Source organism: Heteronotia binoei, chromosome 15 (genome assembly GCF_032191835.1).
Source record: "Heteronotia binoei isolate CCM8104 ecotype False Entrance Well chromosome 15, APGP_CSIRO_Hbin_v1, whole genome shotgun sequence".
Taxonomy (NCBI): domain Eukaryota; kingdom Metazoa; phylum Chordata; class Lepidosauria; order Squamata; family Gekkonidae; genus Heteronotia; species Heteronotia binoei.
The window spans coordinates 16,682,709-16,706,731 of NC_083237.1; the positions used below are offsets into that span (position 1 = coordinate 16,682,709).

Sequence of the window (24,023 nt, forward strand, 5' to 3'; positions counted from 1 at the left end):
TGAGTGGATAGTCTCAAGAAGAGCATTAGTCTTATCATTGACACCTTCCTCTCATCAGACACGCTCAGCCGTCTGGAGATTGCCAACTCACAGTGCCAGTCTTAACGTTATGCAGTCCTCAAGTCTGCTGGGGAAGAGAAGAGGTGATGGGAGAGTTGTGTCTTCCAGGCACGCGCCAGCTGCTTTTGGCTTGCTGCAACCATGGTGTGCAAGGGAAATGCAATCTCAGCCTTTCCTCTCCAGCATCAGAGCTTTTTTTGTTGCAGGAATTCCTTTGCATATTAAGCCACACCTCTCTGATGTAGCCAATCCTCCAAGAGCTTACAGGGCTCTTCGTACAGGGCCTACTGTAAGCTCTTGAAGGATTGGCTACATCAAAGGGGTGTGGCCTAATATGCAAAGGAGTTCCTGCTACCACAAAAGCCCTGCCCAGCACCATTTTCACTTCTGCAAAGCTACTATCAACTCCATTGCAAAACCAAACCAAACAGATGTATAGCCACATAATAACACGGCATTACCAGCTGAGCCAATGGGGATTCCAGAATAGTTGTAGGAAGAGGCTGAAGTTGCTTATTCCCACATGCTACGGTGAGTTTGCCTGAACCTGAGGGACACAAAACTCCCTTTGCACACCCAATATAAAATCCTGGATCTATACACAAGCAGTACAACTAAGGGCCTCTGATTAGGAAAGGAAAGGTCCCCTGTGCAAGCACCAGTCGTTTCCGACTCTGGGGTGACGTTGCTTTCACAATGTTTTCACGGTAGACTTTTTACAGGGTGGTTTGCCATTGCCTTCCCCAGTCATCTACACTCCCCCCCCCCCCAGCAAACTGGGTACTCGTTTTACCGACCTCGGAAGGATGGAAGGCTGAGTCAACCTTGAGCCGGCTACCTGAAAACCCAGCTTCCGCCGGGGATCGAACTCAGGTCATGAGCAGAGGGCTCCGACTGCAGTACTGCAACTTTAACACTCTGCACCACGGGACTCTGATTAGGAGGGGTCTCTAAACGCAAGAGACGTTGACCTGAATGGCCAAGGGTAGTTCAGCCTTGTAAGATCTTCAAGCTAAGCTGGTGAGTATTTAGATGGGAGACCACCAAGGAAGTCCAGGGTCACTACACAGAGGCAAGCAATGGCAAGCCACTTCTCAATAATGTCTCTAGCCTTGAAAAATCTACAAGGTCGGCAGAAGTCAGCTGCTACTGGACAGTGCTTTCTGCCACTAAAAAATTACTACATGATATCTGGAAGGTATTGTGACGGGGCATCTGAAACGTTAGTTTATGGCCTCAGGGTGTCTTAATCTGGGCCTGATCCCACGCAAGGACCTTATAATGTGAAAACTGGCCCTCATATATGCTATTTTAGAAGATAGAAGAAGATATTGGATTTATATCCCGCCCTCCACTCCGAAGAGTCTCAGAGCGGCTCACAATCTCCTTTACCTTCCTCCCCCACAACAGACACCCTGTGAGGTGGGTGGGGCTGGAGAGGGCTCTCCCAGCAGCTGCCCTTTCAAGGACAACCTCTGCCAGAGCTATGGCTAACCCAAGGCCATTCCAGCAGGTGCAAGTGGAGGAAGAAGAAGAAGATATTGGATTTATATCCCGCCCTCCACTCCGAAGAGTCTCAGAGCGGCTCACAATCTCTTTTACCTTCCTCCCCACAACAGACACCCTGTGAGGTGGGTGGGGCTGAGAGGGCTCTCACAGCAGCTGCCCTTTCAAGGACAACCTCTGCCAGAGCTATGGCTGACCCAAGGCCATTCCAGCAGGTGCAAGTGGAGGAGTGGGGAATCAAACCCGGTTCTCCCAGATAAGAGTCCACACACTTAACCACTACACCAAACTGGCTCTCTATTTTGTTTTAATGCTTGGAACAACTTCACAGGTTACCCAAGTGATGCCACATCTCCCAGTGCCTTCTACTCCTTCCTGGCCACCCCTTGATTGGTGAAGTGTGTATTGGTCACGAGAGCCAATTTGGCACAGTCGTTAAAAGCAGTAGGCTTTAATCTGGGAGAATCAAGTTTGATTCCCCACTCTTCCACATGCAGCCAGCTGGGTCAGTCACAGTTTTCTCAGAGCTCTCTCAGCCCCACCTGCCTCACAGGGCGTCTGTTGTGGGGAGGGGAAGGGAGGAGATTGTAAACTGCTCCGAGATTCTGAGTGAAGGGTCGGGTATAAATCTTGGTGCTTACAATGCTGGACCCAGGTTCAAATCCCCACTGTGCCAGAAAAATGTGGTGGATTAACTTGAGGCAAACACACTCTCTCGCGGCCTAATCTGCCTCACAGGGGGTTGTTATGAGGATTCCTGAGGAGAAAGAAAAACTATGTATGGTGACCTGAGTTTCTTGGACAAAAGGTAGGATCAAAGAAGAAGAGTGAAAGATAAGTCCCCGCTGAAACTAACTTTAAGCCCCCCTACCCATTTTATGGCTTGGCCTTCTTGAGAAGGTCAGGAATGCGCCCACTCTCGTAGCCTTCTGAACTATATTGGAGGGTAACAAAGACAGGCGCTGTTTTGTGGAGCTTCTGGCTCATCTTTTCTTTTTCTGGCTTTATTGTTATGAACTGTTTATTTAAGGTTTGCCGTAAGCTCTTTGGGTCTCAGACAGGAGACAAGCAGGTTCTCGGGGATACCAATAAATGCAGAAGTTCACATCACTGAAACCAACATAGACAATCCGTTTAATCCCTGCCTCCATCTCTGTTTGTCATCTCCCTTGCGCCAGCCATAAACTCCCGGGGGGCAAAGGCCGGCCTTCTCATTCTCTGAAAATCCCTGTGAGCGCTGAGAAACCAAAATGGATCCACTGTGCTGTAGCAAAGATGGTCAGACTAGGATACGGGAGATCAAATTTAAACCCCAAATCAGCTGTAAGGTTGCCAGCTCTGGGATGGGAAATGCTTGGAGCTTTTTTGGGGGGGGGGGGAGGGGGGTTGCAGCCTGGTAAGGTTGCCAAGTCCAATTCAAGACATAACTGGGGACTTTGGGGGTGGATCCAGGAGACTGTGAGGGTAGAGCCAGGAGACATTGGGGTGGAGCCAGTAGCAAGGTTGTGACAAGCACAATTGAACTGCAAAGGGAGTTCTGGCCATCACATCTAGAGGGACTGCGCTCCTTTTCAATGTCTTCCCTTCACTGGAAATAATGAAGGATGGGGGCACCTTCTTTGGGGGCTCATAGAATTGGACCCTCTCTTTTTGAAACTTAGAGGATGGTTTGAAGAGAGGCATCAGATCCTATGCTGAAAATTCCGTGCCTCTACCTGAAAAAACGCCCCTCCAGTGCCCCAGATACCCACAGATTGATTCAGCATTATACCCTATGGGAATCGGTCTCCATAAGGAATAATGGAGTGCCAAGCAGACATCCCCCTCCCTGCTTTCTGATGACCCTGAAGCGGGGGGAGGGTCTCCAAACAGGGGAATCTCCTGTCCCCACCTGGGGATTGACAACCTTACAGTCTGGGGAGGGCAGAGTTTGGGGAAGGAAGGCACTTCATAATTTCACACCGTCCCCATTCCAGAACAGCTGACAGAACTGATTCTATCAGACCTGTTGCAATTCCAGGAGATCTCCAGCCGCGGCCTGGAGGTTGGCAACCTGAGCCACGAGATGTGAGCCACTCGCTCTCAGCCTAAACTACTTCAAATGATTGTTGTTAGGACAAAAGTCGGGTCTGTGTGGACCCTGTAGGTTATCCTGGGAACGTTGGTTGGAGGGTGGGATAATATTGAGATATATGATAAAATCGTGGGATCTGTAAGGAACTCATAGAGGGAGAGGAGATTCCCTTCCCTCACCAGTCCCTGCTTGTCTCCCTGCCCCCATCTCCTCCTTCGCCCTCTTCCCTCTATCACCACCTTCTCTTCCTTTCTCTCCCGTAGCTGCTGCTTCCTCCATCTTCCCTGGTTCTCACCTCCCTCCCTCCCTCCTCCAGCACTCCTGCCTCTTTCCCTCACCCTCCCGTCAGCTTCTCCTTAACTTTTCCCTTGAAGTACCCATTTATTAGGGGTTGCTAGGCAACCCCATAAAACCGACTGTGATCTCACAAGATTTTGATCAGCCCTTTTTTTGCAAATTGCTACGTGCCTGCGGAGGTGCCCATATAGCTTCTGTGTGCGTGTGCATTTGAGAATTTCTGACAAACCAGGGGGGTTCTTGCATCTGTCTGGCCCTATTGTGCGGATTCAAAATTAGATATATAGATAGTCCAAGCAGATGTGGTCCATATCCATGAGGCTCTGGATGCAAAGGCAAGAGATAGACTGTTCTGGACTCTCAATTAGATTCTGAAGAACAAAACAGCCCCTGAGAATACAGAAGCTAACCAACCGCAACCTAAAGAAACCACGGCTGGCCAGACAGGAGCCTGATAAATGCATGTATTATAGATGTGGTTATGAATCGGATCAAATCTCTCCTGTTCCAGAGTCGCTAGGTGGCTTTAAGCAAGCCACTCCCTCTTATCTTCAAAATGGGGATGACAATAATACTCTACCTTCCCATGTTGCGTGCAAAGCTCATGGAATACTCAAAAATACTCAAGAACACTGCACAATTACAAAGTGTCAGGGCTTTTTTTGAGCAGGAACACAGTTCTGGCTGGCTTCGCATCAGGGTGTGTGGCCTAATATGCAAATGAGTTCCTGCTGGGCTATTCCTAAAAAAGCCCTGCGTGAAACAATGGTGCTGCTGGGGTGTGTGGCCTAATATGCAAATGAGTTCCTTCTGGGCTTTTCCTACAAAAAGTCCCGCGTGAAATAATGGTGCTGTCAGGGGGTGTGGCCTAATATGCAAATAAGTTCCTTCTGGGCTTTTCCTACAAAAAGTCCTGCGTGAAACAATGGTGCTGTCAGGGGGTGTGGCCTAATACGCAAATGAGTTCCTTCTGGGCTTTTCCTGCAAAAAAGCCCTGTGTGAAACAATGGTGATGTTAGGGGGTGTGACCTAATATGCAAATGAGTTCCTGCTGGGCTTTTCCTACAAAAAAGCCCTGTGTGAACCAATGGTGATACTAGGGGGTGTGGTCTAATATGCCAACGAGTTCCTGCTGGGCTTTTCCTAGAAAAAAGCCCTGCGTGAAACAATGGTGATGTTAGGGGTGTGACCTAATATGCAAATGAGCTCCTGCTGGGCTTTCCTACACAAAAAAAAGGCATGCAAAGTGCTATTTGAGAATTGGACCTGCTGACTGCCTAGGACTATAGAAACAGGTATGTGGTTCAAGCACCTGGCAGGCTAGAATTCATTGGGAGGGGGCTACTTTTGCCTGGGTGTTTTGGGCAGTGTGCTATAAGGAATTAAAGGAAAGCTGCCTTTCGACTCTATTTCAGTCCCTTCCACCTGCCACTGCAATCGCTTCCCAGCCTCAGCTGTCTCCTGTATCAAGTCCAATTCAAGAAATATATGGGGACTTTGGGGGTGGAGCCAGGAGACTTTGGAGGTGGAGCCAGGAGCAAGGGTGTGACAAGCATGATTGAACTCCAAAGAGAGTTCTGACCATCATATTTAATGGGACTACACTCCTTTTAAATGCCTTCCCTCCACTGGAAATAATGAAGGATAGGGGTGCCTTCTTTGGGGGCTCATAGAATTGGAACCCCTGGTCCAATCATTTTGAAACTTGGAGGGTGTTTTAAGGAGAGGCACTGGGTGCTATGCTGAAAATTTGGTACTTCTACCTCAAACACAGCCCTCCCCCAGAGTTCCAGATGCCTGCATATAAATTTTCCATTACAGCCTATGGGAATCGGTTTCCATAGGGAATAATGGAGTGCCCAGCAGACATCCCCCTCCTCCCGATTTCTGATGACCCTGAAGCTGGGGGAGGACCTCCAGACCAGGGGATCCCCTGCCCCCACCTGGGGATTGGCAACCCTATCGGATGCTTCTTGGTTCTCTTACCTGTTGAAACGGAAAGATTCCGGGGTGATAAGGCGGGAATGTTCCGAATGGATACATGTCAGAGAGGGGGCGTGGCTTCTCTTCTGCAATTAAGAAGAAGAGAAAGAGAATGAACTGCTTCCCCTTTAAAAGTTAAATTTCTCACAGTGGCCTCTCTGTCTCCAGCCCTTGTATCAACTTCCCCTTTGAGAGTCAACTGTTTGACAAGTCAGCATTTCACGAACTTCTGCAGAGTTCCACCTGTTTCAAGGAGCATGAAAGTGCTGTGCTCTGTTTCTTTGTGTGGGAACGTGTGCAAACATTCACAAGAAGGGGATGAGTGCTCAGTGAGGGGGGGGCCCTCTAAGGGCCCTCGTCTGTATTGGGCACCACAAGTCTGGCTCCTCCTCCTTACCATAGAGATCCCTTCAGCAGGACCGGATCTACATGTTTTCTGAGGGGGTCAAAATTTAAAAATGGTGCCCCCTTATGGGCCATTCTATCTTATGGTCCCATAGAATACAATGGACTTCATACCCAATTTGGCACCCCCCCTCCATCGGCACCCAGGGCAAGCACACCCCTCTGCCTCCCCCCTAGATTCATTCTGCCCTTCAGGGCTGGCTTCACAGACAGACCCTCATCAGCATGGAGAGCTTTTCATTGGAAGGGCTTCAGTGAAGGCCCAGAGACGTTCTTCCCATCATGCCTCACTCCATTGCTGATGTTAGGAAGAGCTAGTGAAAAGAAAGGGCTGAGCATAGCTCAGAATGAGACTTTGGGGGTGGAGTCAGTAGCTAGGTTGTGAGAAGCATGGTGTTCTGGCCATCACATTTGAAGAAGAAGAAGAAGAAGAAGAAGAAGAAGAAGAAGAAGAAGAAGAAGAAGAAGAAGAAGAAGAAGAAGAAGAAGAAGAAGAAGAAGAAGAAGAAGAAGAAGAAGAAGAAGAAGAAGAAGAAGAAGAAGAAGAAGAAGAAGAAGAAGAACAAGAAGAAGAACAAGAAGAAGAAGAAGAACAAGAACAAGAACAAGAACAAGAACAAGAACAAGGGAAAGAAGCACTCCCACAACCATCCTGTGAGGTAGGTGGGGCTGAGAGCTCTTACAGCAGCTGCCCTTTCAAGGACAACTCCTGTGAGAGCTATGGCTGACCGAGACCATTTCAGGAGCTGCAAGTGGAGGAGTGGGGAATCAAACCCGGTTCTCCCAGATAAGAGTTCACGCATTTAACCACTACACCAAAAGGGACTGCACACCTTTTAAATGCCTTCCTCCCACTGGAAATCATGGAGGATAGGACATCTTTGGGGCTCATAGAATTGGAAGCCTTGTCTAATCTTTTTTGAAACTTGGGAAGTTTTTTGAAGAGTGGCACAAGATGTTATGCTGAAAATTTAGTGCTTCTACCTCAAAAAAACAGCCCCCCTCAGAGCTCCAATGAGATCAATTCTCCAATATACCCTATGGAAATTGGTCTCCATAGGGAATAATGGAGTTCCCAGCAGACATATCCCTCTCCCTTTCTGAAACTCTGAAGCAGGGGGGAGGGCCTCCAAACTGGGGGAATCTCTTGTCCCCAACTGGAGATTGGCAACCCTACTCAGAATGGAGCTAAACATAAGAAGAACATAAGAGAAGCCATGTTGGATCAGGCCAATGGCCCCTCCAGTCCAACACTCTGTGTCACATAAGAACATAAGAGAAGCCATGTTGGATCAGGCCAATGGCCCATCCAGTCCAACACTCTGTGTCACATAAGAACATAAGAGAAGCCATGTTGGATCAGGCCAGTGGCCCATCCAGTCCAACTCTCTGTGTCACATAAGAACATAAGAGAAGCCATGTTGGATCAGGCCAGTGGCCCATCCAGTCCAACACTCTGTATCACACAGTGGCCAAAATATATGTTAATCACCCTTTGGGTGAAGAAGTACCATGTTTCCCCGAAAATAAGACACTGTCTTATATTTATTTTTTTCTCAAGAAGACACACTAGGGCTTATTTTCAGGGGATGTCTTATTTTTATTAAGTATAATACAACAATCTACATTTATTCAAATACAGTGGGTCTGGTGCTAGTGCTGCGTGAACTCCTTTCCCCTAGCCGTTTGCATGTGCGCAATAGGATGCCTGCGACCGCAGTTACCACCCGCGCATGCGCAAATGGCTAGGAGAAAGGAGTGATGTGGTTGCCACTCGCGCACCCATGCAAGTGCGAACGGCTCGGAGAAAGGAGTTGTAGCAGATAAAAAGTATTTCAGTTTTACTTACCACTCCGCGCTGAAATGCATGGCGTGGCTAAGCAGATACGCTGCATAGCCACGCCCATCACTAGGTCTTATTATCGGGGTAGGGCTTATATTTAACAAATGCATAGAAATCCTGCTAGGGCTTATTTTTTTGGTAGGTTTTATTTTTGGGGAAACAAGGTACTTCCTTTTATCCGTTTTAACCTGACTGCTCAGCAATTTCATCGAATGCCCACGAGTTCTTGTTTTGTGAGAAAGGGAGAAAAGGACTTCTTTCTCTACTTTCTCCATCCCATGCATAATCTTGTCAACCTCTATCATGTCACCCTGCAGTCGATGTTTCTCCAAGCTGAAGAGCCCCAAGCATTTTAACCTTTCTCCATAGGGAAAGTGTTCCAAACCTTTAATCATTCTAGTTGCCCTTTTCTGCACTTTTTCCAATGCTATGATATCCTTTTTGAGGTGAGATGACCAGAATTGTACACAGCATTCCAAATGAGACCGCACCATCGATTCATACAGGGGCATTATGATACTGGCTGATTTGTTTTCAATTCCCTTCCTAATAATTCCCAGCATGGCGTTAGCCTTTTTTATTGCAATCGCACACTGTCTTGACATTTTCTGTGAGTTCTCTACCACGACCCCAAGATGAAGTGATATCACAGGGTCAATAACACTTTCCCCAGGCTCTAATCTCCAAACACTCCTGGGGTTGCCAGTTCAGGATGGCAACCTTAGGCTTAAATAATAAAATCTCATTGGCCGTTTTCCCACTGACCTTACTCCGGAGCGACGTCCCTCTTCACCGCGCAGCGTCTGCGCGGATTTACCACCAACTGCTGCGCACAACCAGGAAGAGATGCGGCTTTTGCGTCACAGATGTAAACTGGTTTTTAGCGGTTTACATCTGTGACACAAAAGCCACAGCACTTCCTGGTTGTGCGCAGCAGTTGGTGGTAAATCCGCGCAGACGCTGCGCGGTGAAGAGGGACGTCGCTCCGGAGTAAGGTCAGTGGGAAAACAGCCATTATTTCTGCCCGCCACTTCAAGTTGGAAGCATTAGGAGCTAGCCCAGGACAAACTTATTTAATATAAGGATCACATAGAATAAACATCAGATGTTTGAAAGCTGCTAGACATAAATGCAAGGGAGAGAAAACAACAGAGAAAGAGAGAAAGAGAGAAAGAGAGAGAGAGAGAGAGAGAGAGAGAGAGAAAGAAAGGAAGGAAGGAAGGAAGGAAGGAAGGAAGGAAGGAAGGAAGGAAGGAAGGAAGGAAGGAAGAAAGAAAGAAAGAAAGAAAGAAAGAAAGAAAGAAAGAAAGAAAGAAAGAAAGAAAGAAAGAAAGAAAGAAAGAAAGAAAGAAAGAAAGAAAGAAAGAAAGAAAGAAAGAAAGAAAGAAAGAAAGAAAGAAAGAGATGGAGAGAGGTGGAAAGAAACCAACTTTAAGTGCATTCTCGAAGCCCCCAACATTGGCTGACTTGACTTGCAGAAGGCATTTAAAGAGAGAAATGCCTTCTCCAAGCTGACCAACAGGGTTGTGGGGGCTTCACGAGCCACACAATAAAGAGCCGCATGCAGCTCCTGAGCCACAGTTTGACACCCTGGAGCTAGCATCCTTGGAGAGTGCAAAGAATACCTGAAGGCCGGGTCGAGACCGCATAGTCACGCTTGAGGCGGGAGTTTCATTTCCATGCCCTTCTTCTCCCTTGAAGAGTAAATCAAGAACATGAGCGGAGATCGACCAACACTCAAGACCCCCTCAACCCAAGGATGGACAGGGAACAACCGACATTGTGTCGTAATTCTGGAAAATCACCAGGCCCACAAAGCTGAGAAACTATTTCCTTACTCTCATATTAATCATACTAGAACTACGAAGCAAGAGCGGGGACGATTTGGACTCTGGGTTCCTCTTCAGACCACTGCCAGTAGGTGAAGCCTCTGAAAAACAGTCAAAGGGAGGGCATCCAATCATTTTGGCTGAAGGAAAGCCACCTTGTGGTGAGATCTCCCCATTGGCTTCTCCCTCCCCATCCCCCCCCCCTTGCATTTATTTGCTTAATGTGTGTGTGTGTGTTTATTTATTTAGTGCAATGATATTATGACTTACCGCTTTCAAGAAACTTCTAAAACAATGATAAAAAGCGTGGGTTTTTTTGAAAAAAAAGAATAAGCAGCAGTTAAGGGCAGAGCAATTGCGATGCCCATATACGTTACGGCCCCTCCTCATCCCGTGATATACACCCAAGTGCATCAGAGCAGAAGCAGCTGGTCACACTGTGAAGCGCAACGGGTAGTGCTGAACGGAAACGGGTCCGCTCGCACAGCAGCCGCATGCGCACGGAACTCCGTCACACCGCCCTGACGCAGATGGCCCCGGCTAGCCTGATCTCCTCAGATTTTGGACGTTAAGCATTTGGATGAGCGGCCTCCAAGGAATGCAAGAGTAGTGACGCTTAATGTACTGAGAACCGAGACGGTTTGAAGGCAACATAGTTTATTCAGTAGCACATTACAAGAGGGGGAACACGCGGGCCGGGCCCCGCTTATATGCATGACCCGGAACAGCCCCCTCATCCGACCAGGCCAATCCTGGTCGGTCAAACTTCCTGCCACAGATCTTGGTGGGCGGGGCGACAGGCGAGCTCCATCCGGGGACCCGGGGGTCGCCTTCAGTAGGGATCGCCATGCGGCCTGATCCCTTGTGTTCGATACATAACAGACGCAGAGGCAGGCGCTGGCAAGCCACCTCTGAAACGTCTCTTGCTTCGCTTGAACTTTGAGGAATGTGAGCTTTTGCCAGTTGGAATTTTGTAATTGAGACCTCATTGAGTAATACTAGTATATTTGGATTGACATTATTTCCCGAAGAAGGGTTGAATCCCGAAGCACTGAACATCCGGAAGTCATGTGGTCGACTATGCTTTATAGTAATCTACAACTTTCTTCCTGGAACGGACACTCCGTTTCGTGAGCTACTTGCTTGAGCTTTCATTTTCAAAACAGCATTGTTTATAAATAGGAGGAGTCTTTGTATCTTTTCATGTGTTCTAATCAGGAATGTGACAATGCTGTATGTGATTATGTATTCAATCATGATATAAATGCATTTGTAGCATCTCAGAACAAAGATTTGGTTATTGTTCCTTTAAAAACAATTCCAGATCTCCACCTAGTGGTGCATTAATGCTAAAAGAGCTAGAACTTCTGGCTGCCAGATAATCTTAGGATCTCTTGGCTGTTCTATACACAATGCCTAATAATAATAATAACAATAATACCGTCACAGTATCGAAATGTTCCACTAGTGCTGCCTAGAATCCAAGTCATAACCTTTCATGCCATTCTTCATTCCTCCACAACAAATCTTTCACTGTTATTTGTTCATCGACAAATCACCGCCGTACATCTGAATAATGTACATTTTATGGTCAACATGTTATGTAAAGTGCAAATAAAATCCGTGAGATGTGAGTACAGTGAAAAGCAGTGAACTGAAATCATTGATAAAATATAAACAAAACCAAAAATAACTGGCTCATCCCCCTGAAGCACCTCTCTTTCACTCTACCCCACACTTGCTCAGCTCTGATCTACTTCTATAGGGTTTGTGAAGAAGTCATGCTGAGAGAGCTCTTATTCTCTGAAGTTTGTGTGTGTGTGAGGGAGGGGGACCCTCCTCCCCAAACACCACTATATAAGTTCAACTCACTATTTTGTATGGATGGGGATTCTTGCAAGCGCAGAGTCTCAAAATGTTCCTCTATTCCAAAGGACTGTGGTGTCAGGGAATATGCACTTCTGTGTCTTAAACTGATGGAAGCGCTTTCCTCAGACGTCAGACTGGAGTCAAGTCTAGTTCCCCTTGCTGGAGATTTCTCCATCTGCATCTTTGGGGAAAGAAAATGAGAAATCAGTATAAATATTGAGATGGAAGGGAGGCCATTTCCACTGACAGTAGCAGGAATGGAGTTGGACAAAGGAGGGAAGAGACATGGGTTCAAATATCCTGCCCAGTCCTGAAGGTCATTGATGTCAAGTGTCAGTTATGATGGCTAACTTTTCTCACAGAAACTCACTACAATCCCATGGACCACAGTTCATACAAGCAGCAGAGTTGTGACCACATGCTCCAGATGTCAAGCGTCAGTCATGATGGCTAACTTTCCTCCCAGAAACCCACAACAATCCCATGGACCACAGTTCATACAAGCAGCAGAGTTGTGACCACATGCTCCAGATGTCAAGCATCAGTCATGATGGCTAACTTTCCTTACAGAATCCCACAACAATCCCATGGACCACAGTTCATACAAGCAGCAGAGTTGTGACCACATGCTCCAGATGTCAAGCGTCAGTCATGATGGCTAACTTTCCTCCCAGAAACCCACAACAATCCCATGGACCACAGTTCATACAAGCAGCAGAGTTGTGACCACATGCTCCAGATGTCAAGCATCAGTCATGATGGCTAACTTTCCTTACAGAATCCCACAACAATCCCATGGACCACAGTTCATACAAGCGGCAGAGTTGTGACCACATGCTCCAGATGTCAAGCGTCAGTCATGATGGCTAACTTTCCTCAGAGAAACCCACAACAATCCCATGGACCACAGTTCATACAAGCAGCAGAGTTGTGACCACATGCTCCAGATGTCAAGCATCAGTCATGATGGCTAACTTTCCTTACAGAATCCCACAACAATCCCATGGACCACAGTTCATACAAGCGGCAGAGTTGTGACCACATGCTCCAGATGTCAAGCGTCAGTCATGATGGCTAACTTTCCTCCAGAAACCCACAACAATCCCATGGACCACAGTTCATACAAGCGGCAGAGTTGTGACCACATGCTCCAGATGTCAAGCGTCAGTCATGATGGCTAACTTTCCTCCCAGAAACCCACAACAATCCCATGGACCACAGTTCATACAAGCGGCAGAATTGTGACCACATGCTCCAGATGTCAAGCGTCAGTCATGATGGCTAACTTTCCTCCCAGAAACCCACAACAATCCCATGGACCACAGTTCATACAAGCGGCAGAGTTGTGACCACATGCTCCAGATGTCAAGCGTCAGTCATGATGGCTAACTTTCCTCACAGAAACCCACAACAATCCCATGGACCACAGTTCATACAAGCGGCAGAGTTGTGACCACATGCTCCAGATGTCAAGCGTCAGTCATGATGGCTAACTTTCCTCCCAGAAACCCACAACAATCCCATGGACCACAGTTCATACAAGCGGCAGAATTGTGACCACATGCTCCAGATGTCAAGCGTCAGTCATGATGGCTAACTTTCCTCACAGAAACCCACAACAATCCCATGGACCACAGTTCATACAAGCGGCAGAGTTGTGACCACATGCTCCAGATGTCAAGCGTCAGTCATGATGGCTAACTTTCCTCACAGAAACCCACAACAATCCCATGGACCACAGTTCATACAAGCGGCAGAGTTGTGACCACACGCTTCAGATGTCAAGCATCAGTCATGATGGCTAACTTTCCTCACAGAAACCCACAACAATTCCATGGACCACAATTCATACAAGCAGCAGAGTTGTGACCACACGCTTCAGATGTCAAGCGTCAACAGCGCAGCTGTGGTAATGGCTGTTGCATAAAAGCTGGGCCTCCTTAATGTCCCACCAAATCCTTAGTGGTCAGCAAGGGTGAAACGATATTTTGCATGAATTGAGGATGCCTGTGTCAGAAAATTTGCACATGACTACAAAAGCCAAAGCTTTAAATGTGACGGTCTTATGAGGAAGTAGGGTTGCTGGGCTGGGAAGTTCCTGGAGATTTGAGGGCGAAGCATAGGGAGATAAAGGCTTGAGGAAGTGAGAGACCTCAGGGTTGTATAATGCCTCAGAGCCCACCATCCAAAGCAGCCATTTTCTCCACGGGAACCAATCACTGTAAAGTCTGGAGATCAGTTTTAATCCTGAGAGATCTCAAGGCTCCATCAGGAGGGAGAAGCCTGAAACTCAAAACGTTGGTATTTTCCCCTCAAGGCAGAAGAGAAGTCCCTTTGTTTTTGTATCACGTACGGCTGCTGAAAGTTTGGGAACCCCGCCCCCCCCAAACAAAGCTTCCTTCTAGGCCCCCTCTCAGTACAGACCGGCCGCCAACATCCTATGAAAATAAATCCCAAGACTCACAGCCAGGGGTGGAATTCTAGCAGGAGCTCCTTTGCATATTAGGCCACACACCCCTGATGTAGCCAATCCTCTAAGAGCTTACAAAAAAGAGCCTTGTAAGCTCTTGGGGTGTGGCCTAATATGAGGGGTGTGGCCTAATATGCAAAGGAGCTCCTGCTAGAATTCCACCCTTGATGTAGCCAATCCTCCCAGAGCTTACAGTAGTCCCTGTATGAAGAGCCCTGTAAGCTCTTGGAGGATTGGCTACACCAGAGGGTGTGGCCTAATATGCAAAGGAGCAGCTGCTAGAATTCCACCCCTGCTCTCAGCCAATGTGTTTATAAATAAGTTCTCTCTCTGCAAACCATGAGAGGGGTTCCCTGCCCCCCTCATTCCACCCCTTATGTTTACATCTTCTGTTTCCTCCAGTGTACTCCCAGACCAATTCTGCATTAGCTTTCGTCCCAGTGTCGTTCTCAGCACTTGAGTTTGTGTGGGGCAAGGAGCAAGCAGGGAACATGCAGCCCTGCTCCAGAGATGCCTGTACAATATTCGGGAAAAAGAGCCACCATTAAGTGCCTGGCAAAGAAGGGAGGCAAATGCTAAGACTGGAATCGGTCCCAGTGTTGTGCCCTTCTCCTCTCCTCACAACAACCCCGTGAGGAAGTTTAAACTGAGCATGGCTGACTCAAAGTTCTGCTTCCACTTGTCCTTCCTCTCAATAAACGGGAGGCTGAATTTATCCCTGTGCAACAGCGGCATCTTGCCCAAGGCAACCATGACCCATGAAGAAGATATTAGATTTATACCCCGCCCTCCACTCTGAAGAGTCTCAGAGCGGCTCACAATCTCCTTTACCTTCCTCCCCCACAACAGACACCCTGTGAGGTGGGAGGAGCTGAGAGGGCTCTCACAGCAGCTGCCCTTTCAAGGACAACCTCTGCCAGAGTTATGGCTGACCCAAGGCCATTCCAGCAGGTGCAAGTGAAGGAGTGGGGAATCAAACCCGGTTCTCCCAGATAAGAGTCTGCTCACTTAACCACTACACCAAACTGGCTCTCCACTCTATCATGCATTTCACTGGGCACAGATATTCGGCAAAGCCTACCTTACAACGTTGAACAATAAAGTTACCCCAGTGAAGAACAATAAGGAAAGGAAAGGTCCCCTGCGCAAGCACCAGTCGTTTTCGACTCTGGGGTGACGTCGCATCACGACGTTTTCACGGCAGACTTTTTACGGGGTGGTTTGCCATTGCCTTCCCCAGTCATCTACGCTTTCCCCCCAGCAAGCTGGGGACTCATTTGACCAATCTCGGAAGGATGGAAGGCTGAGTCAACCTTGAGCCGGCTACCTGAATCCAGCTTCTGCCGGAATCGAACTCAGGTCGTGAGCAGAGAGTTCAGACCACAGTACTGCAGCTTTACCACTATTTATCCACAATTCGCTGTGGTGGAGTTTGCTTGCTTATATGGGCTCAATCTGGAGCAGATGTGGTTAATTTTATAGTGAAATGGTTGTACTCCTCAGTGTTGCGAGAGACCAGTAGGGGAAAAGATGACATCTTCCTTGGGATTCTATGCAGAGGGCCCCTAGAGTATTTCTGCCACCTAGTGGCAGCCTCCAAAACCACCACTGAAATGTCATACACTTCCTTCCCCCTTACCAAAATATCTTGGACTTCGCGCACGGCCATCACAATCTGCTGCTTGTAACAGCAGTAGATTTCCTCTGTCTTGTGGCTGCAGTCTGAAGGGAGGAAAAATGGGAAAGAAAAATTAAGCAAGCACACATCAGTTTCCCTGCACAGCCCTCAAACTTTTAACAAAACTGGTGTTTTATAGCAGGAGAAACAAATGTTCCTTATTTCTTTATTTCCTTGACATTCCAATGTGCGTTATGTACATGTCATGTACAACTGCTTTGGTTCTCTGCTTTTCATCGATTTCTTTGCAGTGCAATGTCAATGCAGTGCAGTGTAAATAAAAATACAGCAAGGCAGTGTCCCTGAATACAGTTTTCATTTCCTCATTCCCCAGCAGCTAACTTCCATTAAATGAAAGTGAACACACATTCACACTCTCTCACAAAGCAGCCAAAATAAATACAGTTAGCAAGCACACAATATTGTGATCTCACTGGGGCAATTTACCCAGTTGCTAACCTCTCAGACTAATAGTAAAATGAAATAACAGCCTAAGGGGTGGAGTTTTCCTCCACTGAGCAAAGTGGCTCTGTCTGCTTGCCCCGCCCCCCTGCAGCTTTCCTCTTGAAATTTAAAGGCGCACACACATTCAGAAACACAAACATGAGCTTCTTCTAAACTTGCCGAGGTTTGAAGGCACATTGTGGGTGTTGGGGCAGGGCTTCCCCTTGCCCACCAGCTGGCTGGTGGCAGGGAAAGCCTGTTTGGACCTGGGGTATGGCAAGCCTACTTTAAATATGATGGCCAGAACTTCCTTTGGAGTTCAATCGTGCTTGTCACACTCTTAATCCTAGCTTCATCCCCAAAATCTCCTAGCTCCACCCCCAAAGTACCCAGATATTTCCTAAGTCAAACCTGGCAACCCTAACCCTACTGCTCTTAAACCCTCCTACTGGCTGTCAGGCCCTGCCTGAAGCTCAAAGTACTACTGAAAAGAAGTCTTTGAATATGTGTCAAGCACTTTCTCTTCATCATCTGAAATTTCGTAGGCCATCTCTACAGTTTTTGGGTTAAGAAAGGGGTTTCTGAGCCAGACCATTCAACTTCTATGCAGAATTAAACCTTTCTTTCAAACTCTGTCTGGGGTAGAGTTGCCAGGTCTGTGTTGGAAGATACCTGGAGACTTTGGGGGTGGATCTGGGAGAGAGCAGGGTTTGGGGTGGGGAGGAGCCTCGGTATAGTACAACACCATAGAGTCCACCCTTCAAAGCAGCCATTTTCTCCAGGGGAGCTGATTTCTGCCAGCTGAGGATCAGTTGAAAAAGCAGATCTCCATGCCCCACCTGGAGGCTGGCAACCTTTGACTGAGGACAGGGGGAAGGAGTCACATTTACCTCGGAAAGACGGCCTCTGGGTCCTGTCGTTATGCCAGCACCGTTTCATCAGCCCAATCAAGTCTTCCAGTTTCTGCACTTCATGGATCTTCTTCTCCAGCTCCTCAGTACTGGGCCTTTGGCCTTGCGGGATAAGTATTCTGACCAAGGAGCTCATATTGGCAGGGTGGATGTCTAAGCAGGGATGGAAACACTGGTGTTAAATTAGGGTTGCTAGGCAGGGGGAGGGGGAGGTCGAGGCCGTATCATGCTGATGTCATTTCTGGTATGCACCGGAAGTGATATTGCTGCATAACCAGTGATGTTGCCACTTCTCCAGCTTGGCTGACTCCCATTTGGTAAGTCCTCCTGCTGGCCAACTGATTGGCAGCAGGGGCCAGGGGGTCTCTCACCCCAGCAGGGGCTGGTAGCTCCAGGGCTTTTTTGGTAGAAAAAGCCCAACTGGAACTCATTTGCATATTAGACCACACACCCCTGACATCACCATTGTTCTTTTTTGTAGAAAAAGCCCAGTAGGGATTCATTTGCATGTTAGGCCACACCCCCTGACACCAAGCCAGCCGGAACTGAGTTCCTGTGCGTTCCTACTCAAAAAAGGCCCTGGGTAGTTCTATGTTAAGTGGAACATTACAGAGTCCTGTGGCTATGTAGGGTAAGGCCGCCCGTATGTGCTTAACCCTCTGAAAGGAGAGTTCAGGATCTCAAACAAAATGCCCAATGCTCAGACCAAATTACAATACCCTTGGGGGAGAGGGAAAATCATTGCAGTTAACCTGCTATCAAGATGGTCTATGATGTTCAATGTATATCTGCACTAAAAAAAATCCTGTATAGTTATAGGCTTGCCAAATTGCATCAGATCTCAAAAAATAAGCAGAGTTGGGCAAGGCTCGTATTTGGATGGGAGCAGGGGTCATTTTGTAGAAAAGGAGGTGCTGGAGCTCATTAGCACAGCTCATTTACATATGCCGCACGCCCCCAACACCGCTGGAAGGTGTACTAAATTATATCAGCTCAGCATCTACCTTCAGGTGCTTCTCGAATTATAATTGTCAGAATAAAACCTTCCTCCCATCATGCTTTTTAAATACTTTCTCCTCTGTGGCCACAGTGGCATGAGGAAGATTTCCATCTCTCTGCTTGATATGTTTGGGTTATTTTCCCATTTTTTTGTGGGGAAAAAATATTAGAGAGTTAGTGTCAAATCTTAGAGTTCAGCAAAATTCTCATAGGGGGTTTGAACAATGGAGCCCAGAAGCAAGTATTTTTTCGGGGGGTGGGGAGTAAGAAAGAAAGAGCACAATAACATTTAGAGATTCCAGAGCTCCGCTCCTGTGAGCTCCTGCCCAAAATGAGGCCTGGATGGGAGACCTCCAAGGAACACCAAGGTCATGACAAGGAGGCAGGCAACAGCAAGACATCTCTGGATGTCTCTTGCCCTGAAAACCCCACAGGGGCGCCAATGCCATAAGTCAGCTGTGAATTGTTAACACCTTCTGTGACCACCACCAGTTATTAGACAGCAGTGGCCCCTTCACTGCTCTTTGCCGAATAACTTTGGGACCACACTTAACGATGTTTTTATTATGACAGCTCTCCTGTGTGGGGCTGCCAGCCCCGCCCCCCCCCCATGTCAGGAGGCCTCCTTCTAGAAGCCTTCTTGGCCCACCACCATTCCCACCAGCAGGTGTTACCCCACATTCCAGCCCCTGGACCTCCTGCTATTGCCAGGTATGGCCTGGCAGCCCTTCCCCTGGGTCTATCCTCATTAAAGAATCATTCACTAAAATCTCAGGCAAGTTGAGAAACTATGAGCAAAAAAGAGCAGAACTCACGTGGATAAGGTTCTTCACCGGTTAACAATGACCACGTAAGGATTGCATAACTGAAGACAAGAGAAGAAAGTCAATTAAGGGCACTGGAACGTTTCCTCTTTCTGCAGAGCAAAGTTTTCAGTTATTCTATCCTATCCTCCACCTCCATCACCTGAACTTCTCCATCTCCTGAACTTCTGCAGTGCTCAAAGAAGAGGTCAAGCAACAACAGAGCTTAAGCTTGATTGGGTGGGTACTAATGAAACACTGCTATAATGCAGACCAATAAGAGGCATAGAAGACAAAGCACTGTGAGAGACTAAGACAGAGTGTCTTCCCCCGCCCCCTTTGACCTACAGCGTATTCCTAATTGTCAGTAATGGCTTTTTACCAAGTTTGAGCTGTGGGGGTCATCCCCGTGCAAGCACCAGTCGTTTCCGACCCTGGGGTGACGCTGCTTTCACAATGTTTTCACGGCAGACCTTTTACGGGGTGGTTTGCCATTGCCTTCCTCAGTCATCTATGCTTTCCCCCAGCAAACTGGGTACTCATTTTACCGACGTTGGAAGGATGGAAGGCTGAGTCAACCTTGGGCCAGCTACCTGAATCCAGCTTCTGCCGGGATCGAACTCAGGTCATGAGCAGGGAAGGATGGAAGGCTGAGTCAACCTGAGCCGGCTACCTGAAGCCAGCTTCTTCCAGGATCGAACTCAGGTCGTGAGCAGGGAGGTCCGACTGCAGTACTGCAGCTTTACCATCATACTGGATATCTATGGTACTCACAGAACCACAGCACCCCCTAGTCAGTGCCCGAAACAATGCAGCTCATCTTCACCTGTAGACATCCGTTCCTGGGGCTGGCTTGTAATTCAGATTGGTGAAGGCCTCTGGGGGCATGTATTCCAGCGTCCCGCCATATCCATCCCCTTCTCTGCTGCTGAGGCTGGCACGTTGGGTAGTCCCGCGTTTGAATTTGGACAGCCCAAAATCAGCCACCTGAAAGGGAGGGATATTAAAAATGAGACACACAAGATCTTTCTCCTAGGAACTGGAAATAGTGGTTGCTGCCATCCAGATTATGGGGCAGAGAACCGACTTGGAGAAGGGATGGGGAAACAACTGTCCCAGAAATCTGACATCTGACTTTTCCAACTTTCTAACACGGCCAGCTTTAACTTTTGAAATGCAAAGCCTTTGAAGAAAGTTAAAAATATGTCTAGATCAGGGGTGGCCAATGGTAGCTCTCCAGACGTTTTTTGCCTTCAACTCCCATCAGCCCCAGCCAGCATGGCCAATGGCTGGGGCTGACGGGAGTTGTAGGCAAAAAAACATCTGGAGAGCTACCGTTCGCCACCCCGGTCTAGATGATGAAATTTAAAGCAATGTTCTCAACATGGGTAGATTTTACCAGTGGCCACCGCTCCATTTGAAAATGAAGAAAGGCGAGATATAAATATTTAAATAAACAAGTAAAGCAACTCTGTGTGTGTGTGCGGGGGGGGGGACCTGTTTGAATGCTGTCCGACACCAAAAAGGAATTCGGAAAGTCAAGCTGCTCAAGGATATTAGGTCTATCTTTGAGAAATATCCTGCCCCCCCCCCAAAAAAAAATAGCCACCTACAATAGCCCAGAACAAGGGGGGGGGGGTCTTCACAAGTATACAGAATATACATTCAGCAGAAACCCAGCAAATGGGTTATGGCTACAGGATTACCAGTTGGTTTAAAGAGTTAATAATAAACTGATATTTAAAAACACATTATGGGAAAGACAGAAAGATATTCAAGTGTTCACCAATGGATAAATAAGGAATCTTTCAAACTTGTTCATCACTACTGATCTCACTCTGCAATGGATGCTGGCTGGGGCTGATGCAAAGCCTTTAAAGAAAGTTAAAAATATGTCTAGATCAGGGGTGGCCAACGGTAGCTCTCCAGATGTTTTTTGCCTACAACTCCCATCAGCCCCAGCCAGCATGGCCAATTGCTGGGGCTGATGAGAGTTGTAGGCAAAAAAAATCTGGAGAGCTACCGTTGGCAACCCCGGTCTAGATGATGAAATTTAAAGCAATGTTCTCAACATGGGTAGATTTTACCAGTGGCCACCGCTCCATTTGAAAATGAAGAAAGGCGAGATATAAATATTTAAATAAACAAGTAAAGCAAGTTGGGGGGGAAACCTGTTCGAATGCTGCCCGACACCAAAAAGGAATTCGGAAAGTCAAGCTGCTCAAGGATATTAGGTCTATCTTTGAGAAATATCCTGCCCCCCCCCCCAAAAAAATATTTCCTCCCAAACAGGGAATAGCCACCTACAATAGCCCAGAACAAGGGGGGGGGGGGTGGTCTTCACAAGTATACAGAATCTACATTCAATAAAAACCCAGCAAATGGGTTATGGCTACAGGATTACCAGTTGGTTTAAAGGGTTAATAATAAACTGATATTTAAAAACACGTTATGGGAAAGACAGAAAGATATTCAAGTGTTCACCGATGGATAAATAAGGAATCTTTCAAGCTTGTTCATCACGACCGATCTCACTCTGCATGGATGCTGGCTGGGGCTGATGGGAGTCGTAGGCAAAAAACATCTGGAGAGCTACCGTTGGCCACCTCTGCTCTAGCTCATACCTAATCAATGCACCCAGTAGGGATGCGAGGGCTCCCAATACAGTGGGAGGTCCCCCAGCAATTCCCCTTGATGTCCATTGGCGGGTTGGAGGGGAAGGAAAGGCCTGGTGCATTGGGGATGCGCTGGTGTCAATTCCAGTTTAAACCAGAAGTGATGGGACGCTCTAGCATACTGCCAAAACTCTATAGTAAAACCATGGAGTGTTTGTGAAATGGTAGAGCATCCCCAGTGATGCACTGATACTACTTTCTGGCACACAGGGAGTGACATCAGTGCATCACCGACATCACCAGAGGACCCCTCCCTCCCAACACCTTTCCAATAAGTTGCATGCTCATCAGCAGCGAAACCATAGTAGCCATGTAGGCATCATATAACCCTTCCCAGAATCCTTTGTATCATGCAGATGTCTGGGGTCAATGCTGAAAGGATTCACCGAACGCAGAAAGCTGTGGATATATTATAAAGGAGCTCAGCTCCTCTAGAGGGTGCTCACTCCACACTGGCTCCCATTAGACAGTTTGGTGTAGTGGTTAAGTGTGCGGACTCTTATCTGGGAGAACCGGGTTTGATTCCCCACTCCTCCACTGGCAGCTGCTGGAATGGCCTTGAGTCAGCCATAGCTCTGGCAGAGGCTGTCCTTGAAAGGGCAGCTGCTGGGAGACCTCTCTCAGCCTCGCCTACCTCACAGGGTGTCTGTTGTGGGGGAAGGAGATATAGGACAGGGGTGGCCAACGGTAGCTCTCCAGATGTTTTTTGCCTACAACTCCCATCTGCCCCAGCCAGCATGGCTGACGGCTGGGGCTGATGGGAGTTCTAGGCAAAAAACATCTGGAGAGCTACCGTTGGCCACCCCTGATATAGGAGATTGTAAGCTGCTCTGAGTCTCTGAGATATAGGGTGAGATATAAATACAAAATCATTGTCATTAAGGAAAAGGAACTAGTCTGTAGCTCACCCTGACATGTAGCTCCCCATCCAGTAGAACGTTGCTAGGCTTGAGGTCCAGGTGTAACAGTGGAGGACTAAGGCTATGAAGGAAATTCATTCCCAGCGCCACCTGGTGGAGGATGCGGAGTCGCAAGGCCCAAGGCACAGACGGTACCCGATCTCGTAGGGTGGACAAACTGCCATTCTCCATGAACTCCATCACAAGGCCCAATCTGGGTGCAGCGTCTCTCAAGCCTGCCACCTTTGCATCCGTCTCCACATCATCCACAAAGAGGCCAAAGAGGCGGAGAATGTAGGTGAAACGTGCCTGATCCATGGCAAGGGCTTCGTTCAGGAGTTCCTCTGGGGTACAGGAAGCATCGCTGCAGAATGTTGCAGGGGAGAAGACAAAACATGAGTGGCAGGAGGAAAAGGAACTCTTGAGACCCAGATGTTCCGATCGTGACCCCAACTTGATATGGTCAGCCTGGTGGATTTCATAGCCCCTATATCCAGGGCTTTTTTTTTTTGTAGCAGGAACTCCTTTGCACATTAGGCCACACACCCCTGATGTATCCAATCATCCATGAGCTTACAGGGCTCTTAGTACAGGGCCTACTGTAAACTCCAGGAGGATTGGCTACATTAATTTAATTTGTGATTTATACCCTGCCCTATCCCGCTATGCAGGCTCAGGGTGGCTTACAACATTAAAACATTGCAATAACAATAAATAAAACATATCAAATTAAACACAACAAATTTAAGATATCTCCTAAACATAATACATACAGATTAAAATAAGAAGACCATAACTCCAGCAATAGTACAGCCTGAGACCATAGTTCAGCAGTTGGCACAACTCCAGATAATTAACACCACTTAGCACAGCTTCAGGTCATTGGCACTACTTAAGGTTGTAACTTAGACTCTTGACCCAACTCAAGCACATGGATAGTAAAGTGCTGGGGAAAGGTTTCAGAGGATGCCCGGTAGATTAAAGGAGTGGTGGAAGAACTCCGTCTTACAGGCCCTGCAAAACTTTGGGAAGTCCTAAATCAGGGATATCTGGCCTAATATTCAAATGAGTTCCTGCTACAAAAAAAGCCCTGCCTATATCTGAGCCATAGCTTAGGGACAGAGCAACTGCTTGCAATGGAGAAGGTCCTGGGTTCAGTCTCAAGCATCTCCCATTATCAGGTGGTAGGTAATCTAGAAGACCTTTACCCGATCCTGGAAAGCCACCGCCAGTCAAATTTGGCAGGACCTATGTTTGGTCTTGCTATCATCGCACCAC

At 47.6% G+C, this 24,023-nt stretch overlaps 1 protein-coding gene across 1 annotated transcript in view; it reads right to left on the bottom strand.

Annotated features, from left to right (window-relative positions):
• Positions 1–24,023, bottom strand: part of LOC132583968 (receptor-interacting serine/threonine-protein kinase 3-like) — a 31,850-nt gene that overhangs the window by 5,104 nt on the left and 2,723 nt on the right. The window contains exons 2-11 of the mRNA XM_060255725.1: positions 22,755–23,109; positions 19,998–20,158; positions 19,184–19,233; positions 17,349–17,522; positions 15,976–16,058; positions 11,870–12,047; positions 10,007–10,098; positions 9,802–9,862; positions 8,833–8,844; positions 5,924–6,003 (exon numbers count right to left, since the gene is read on the bottom strand). Of these exons, the coding sequence (XP_060111708.1) occupies positions 5,924–6,003; positions 8,833–8,844; positions 9,802–9,862; positions 10,007–10,098; positions 11,870–12,047; positions 15,976–16,058; positions 17,349–17,522; positions 19,184–19,233; positions 19,998–20,158; positions 22,755–23,109 (1,246 nt within the window). The remainder of the gene's footprint in view (positions 1–5,923; positions 6,004–8,832; positions 8,845–9,801; positions 9,863–10,006; positions 10,099–11,869; positions 12,048–15,975; positions 16,059–17,348; positions 17,523–19,183; positions 19,234–19,997; positions 20,159–22,754; positions 23,110–24,023) is intronic.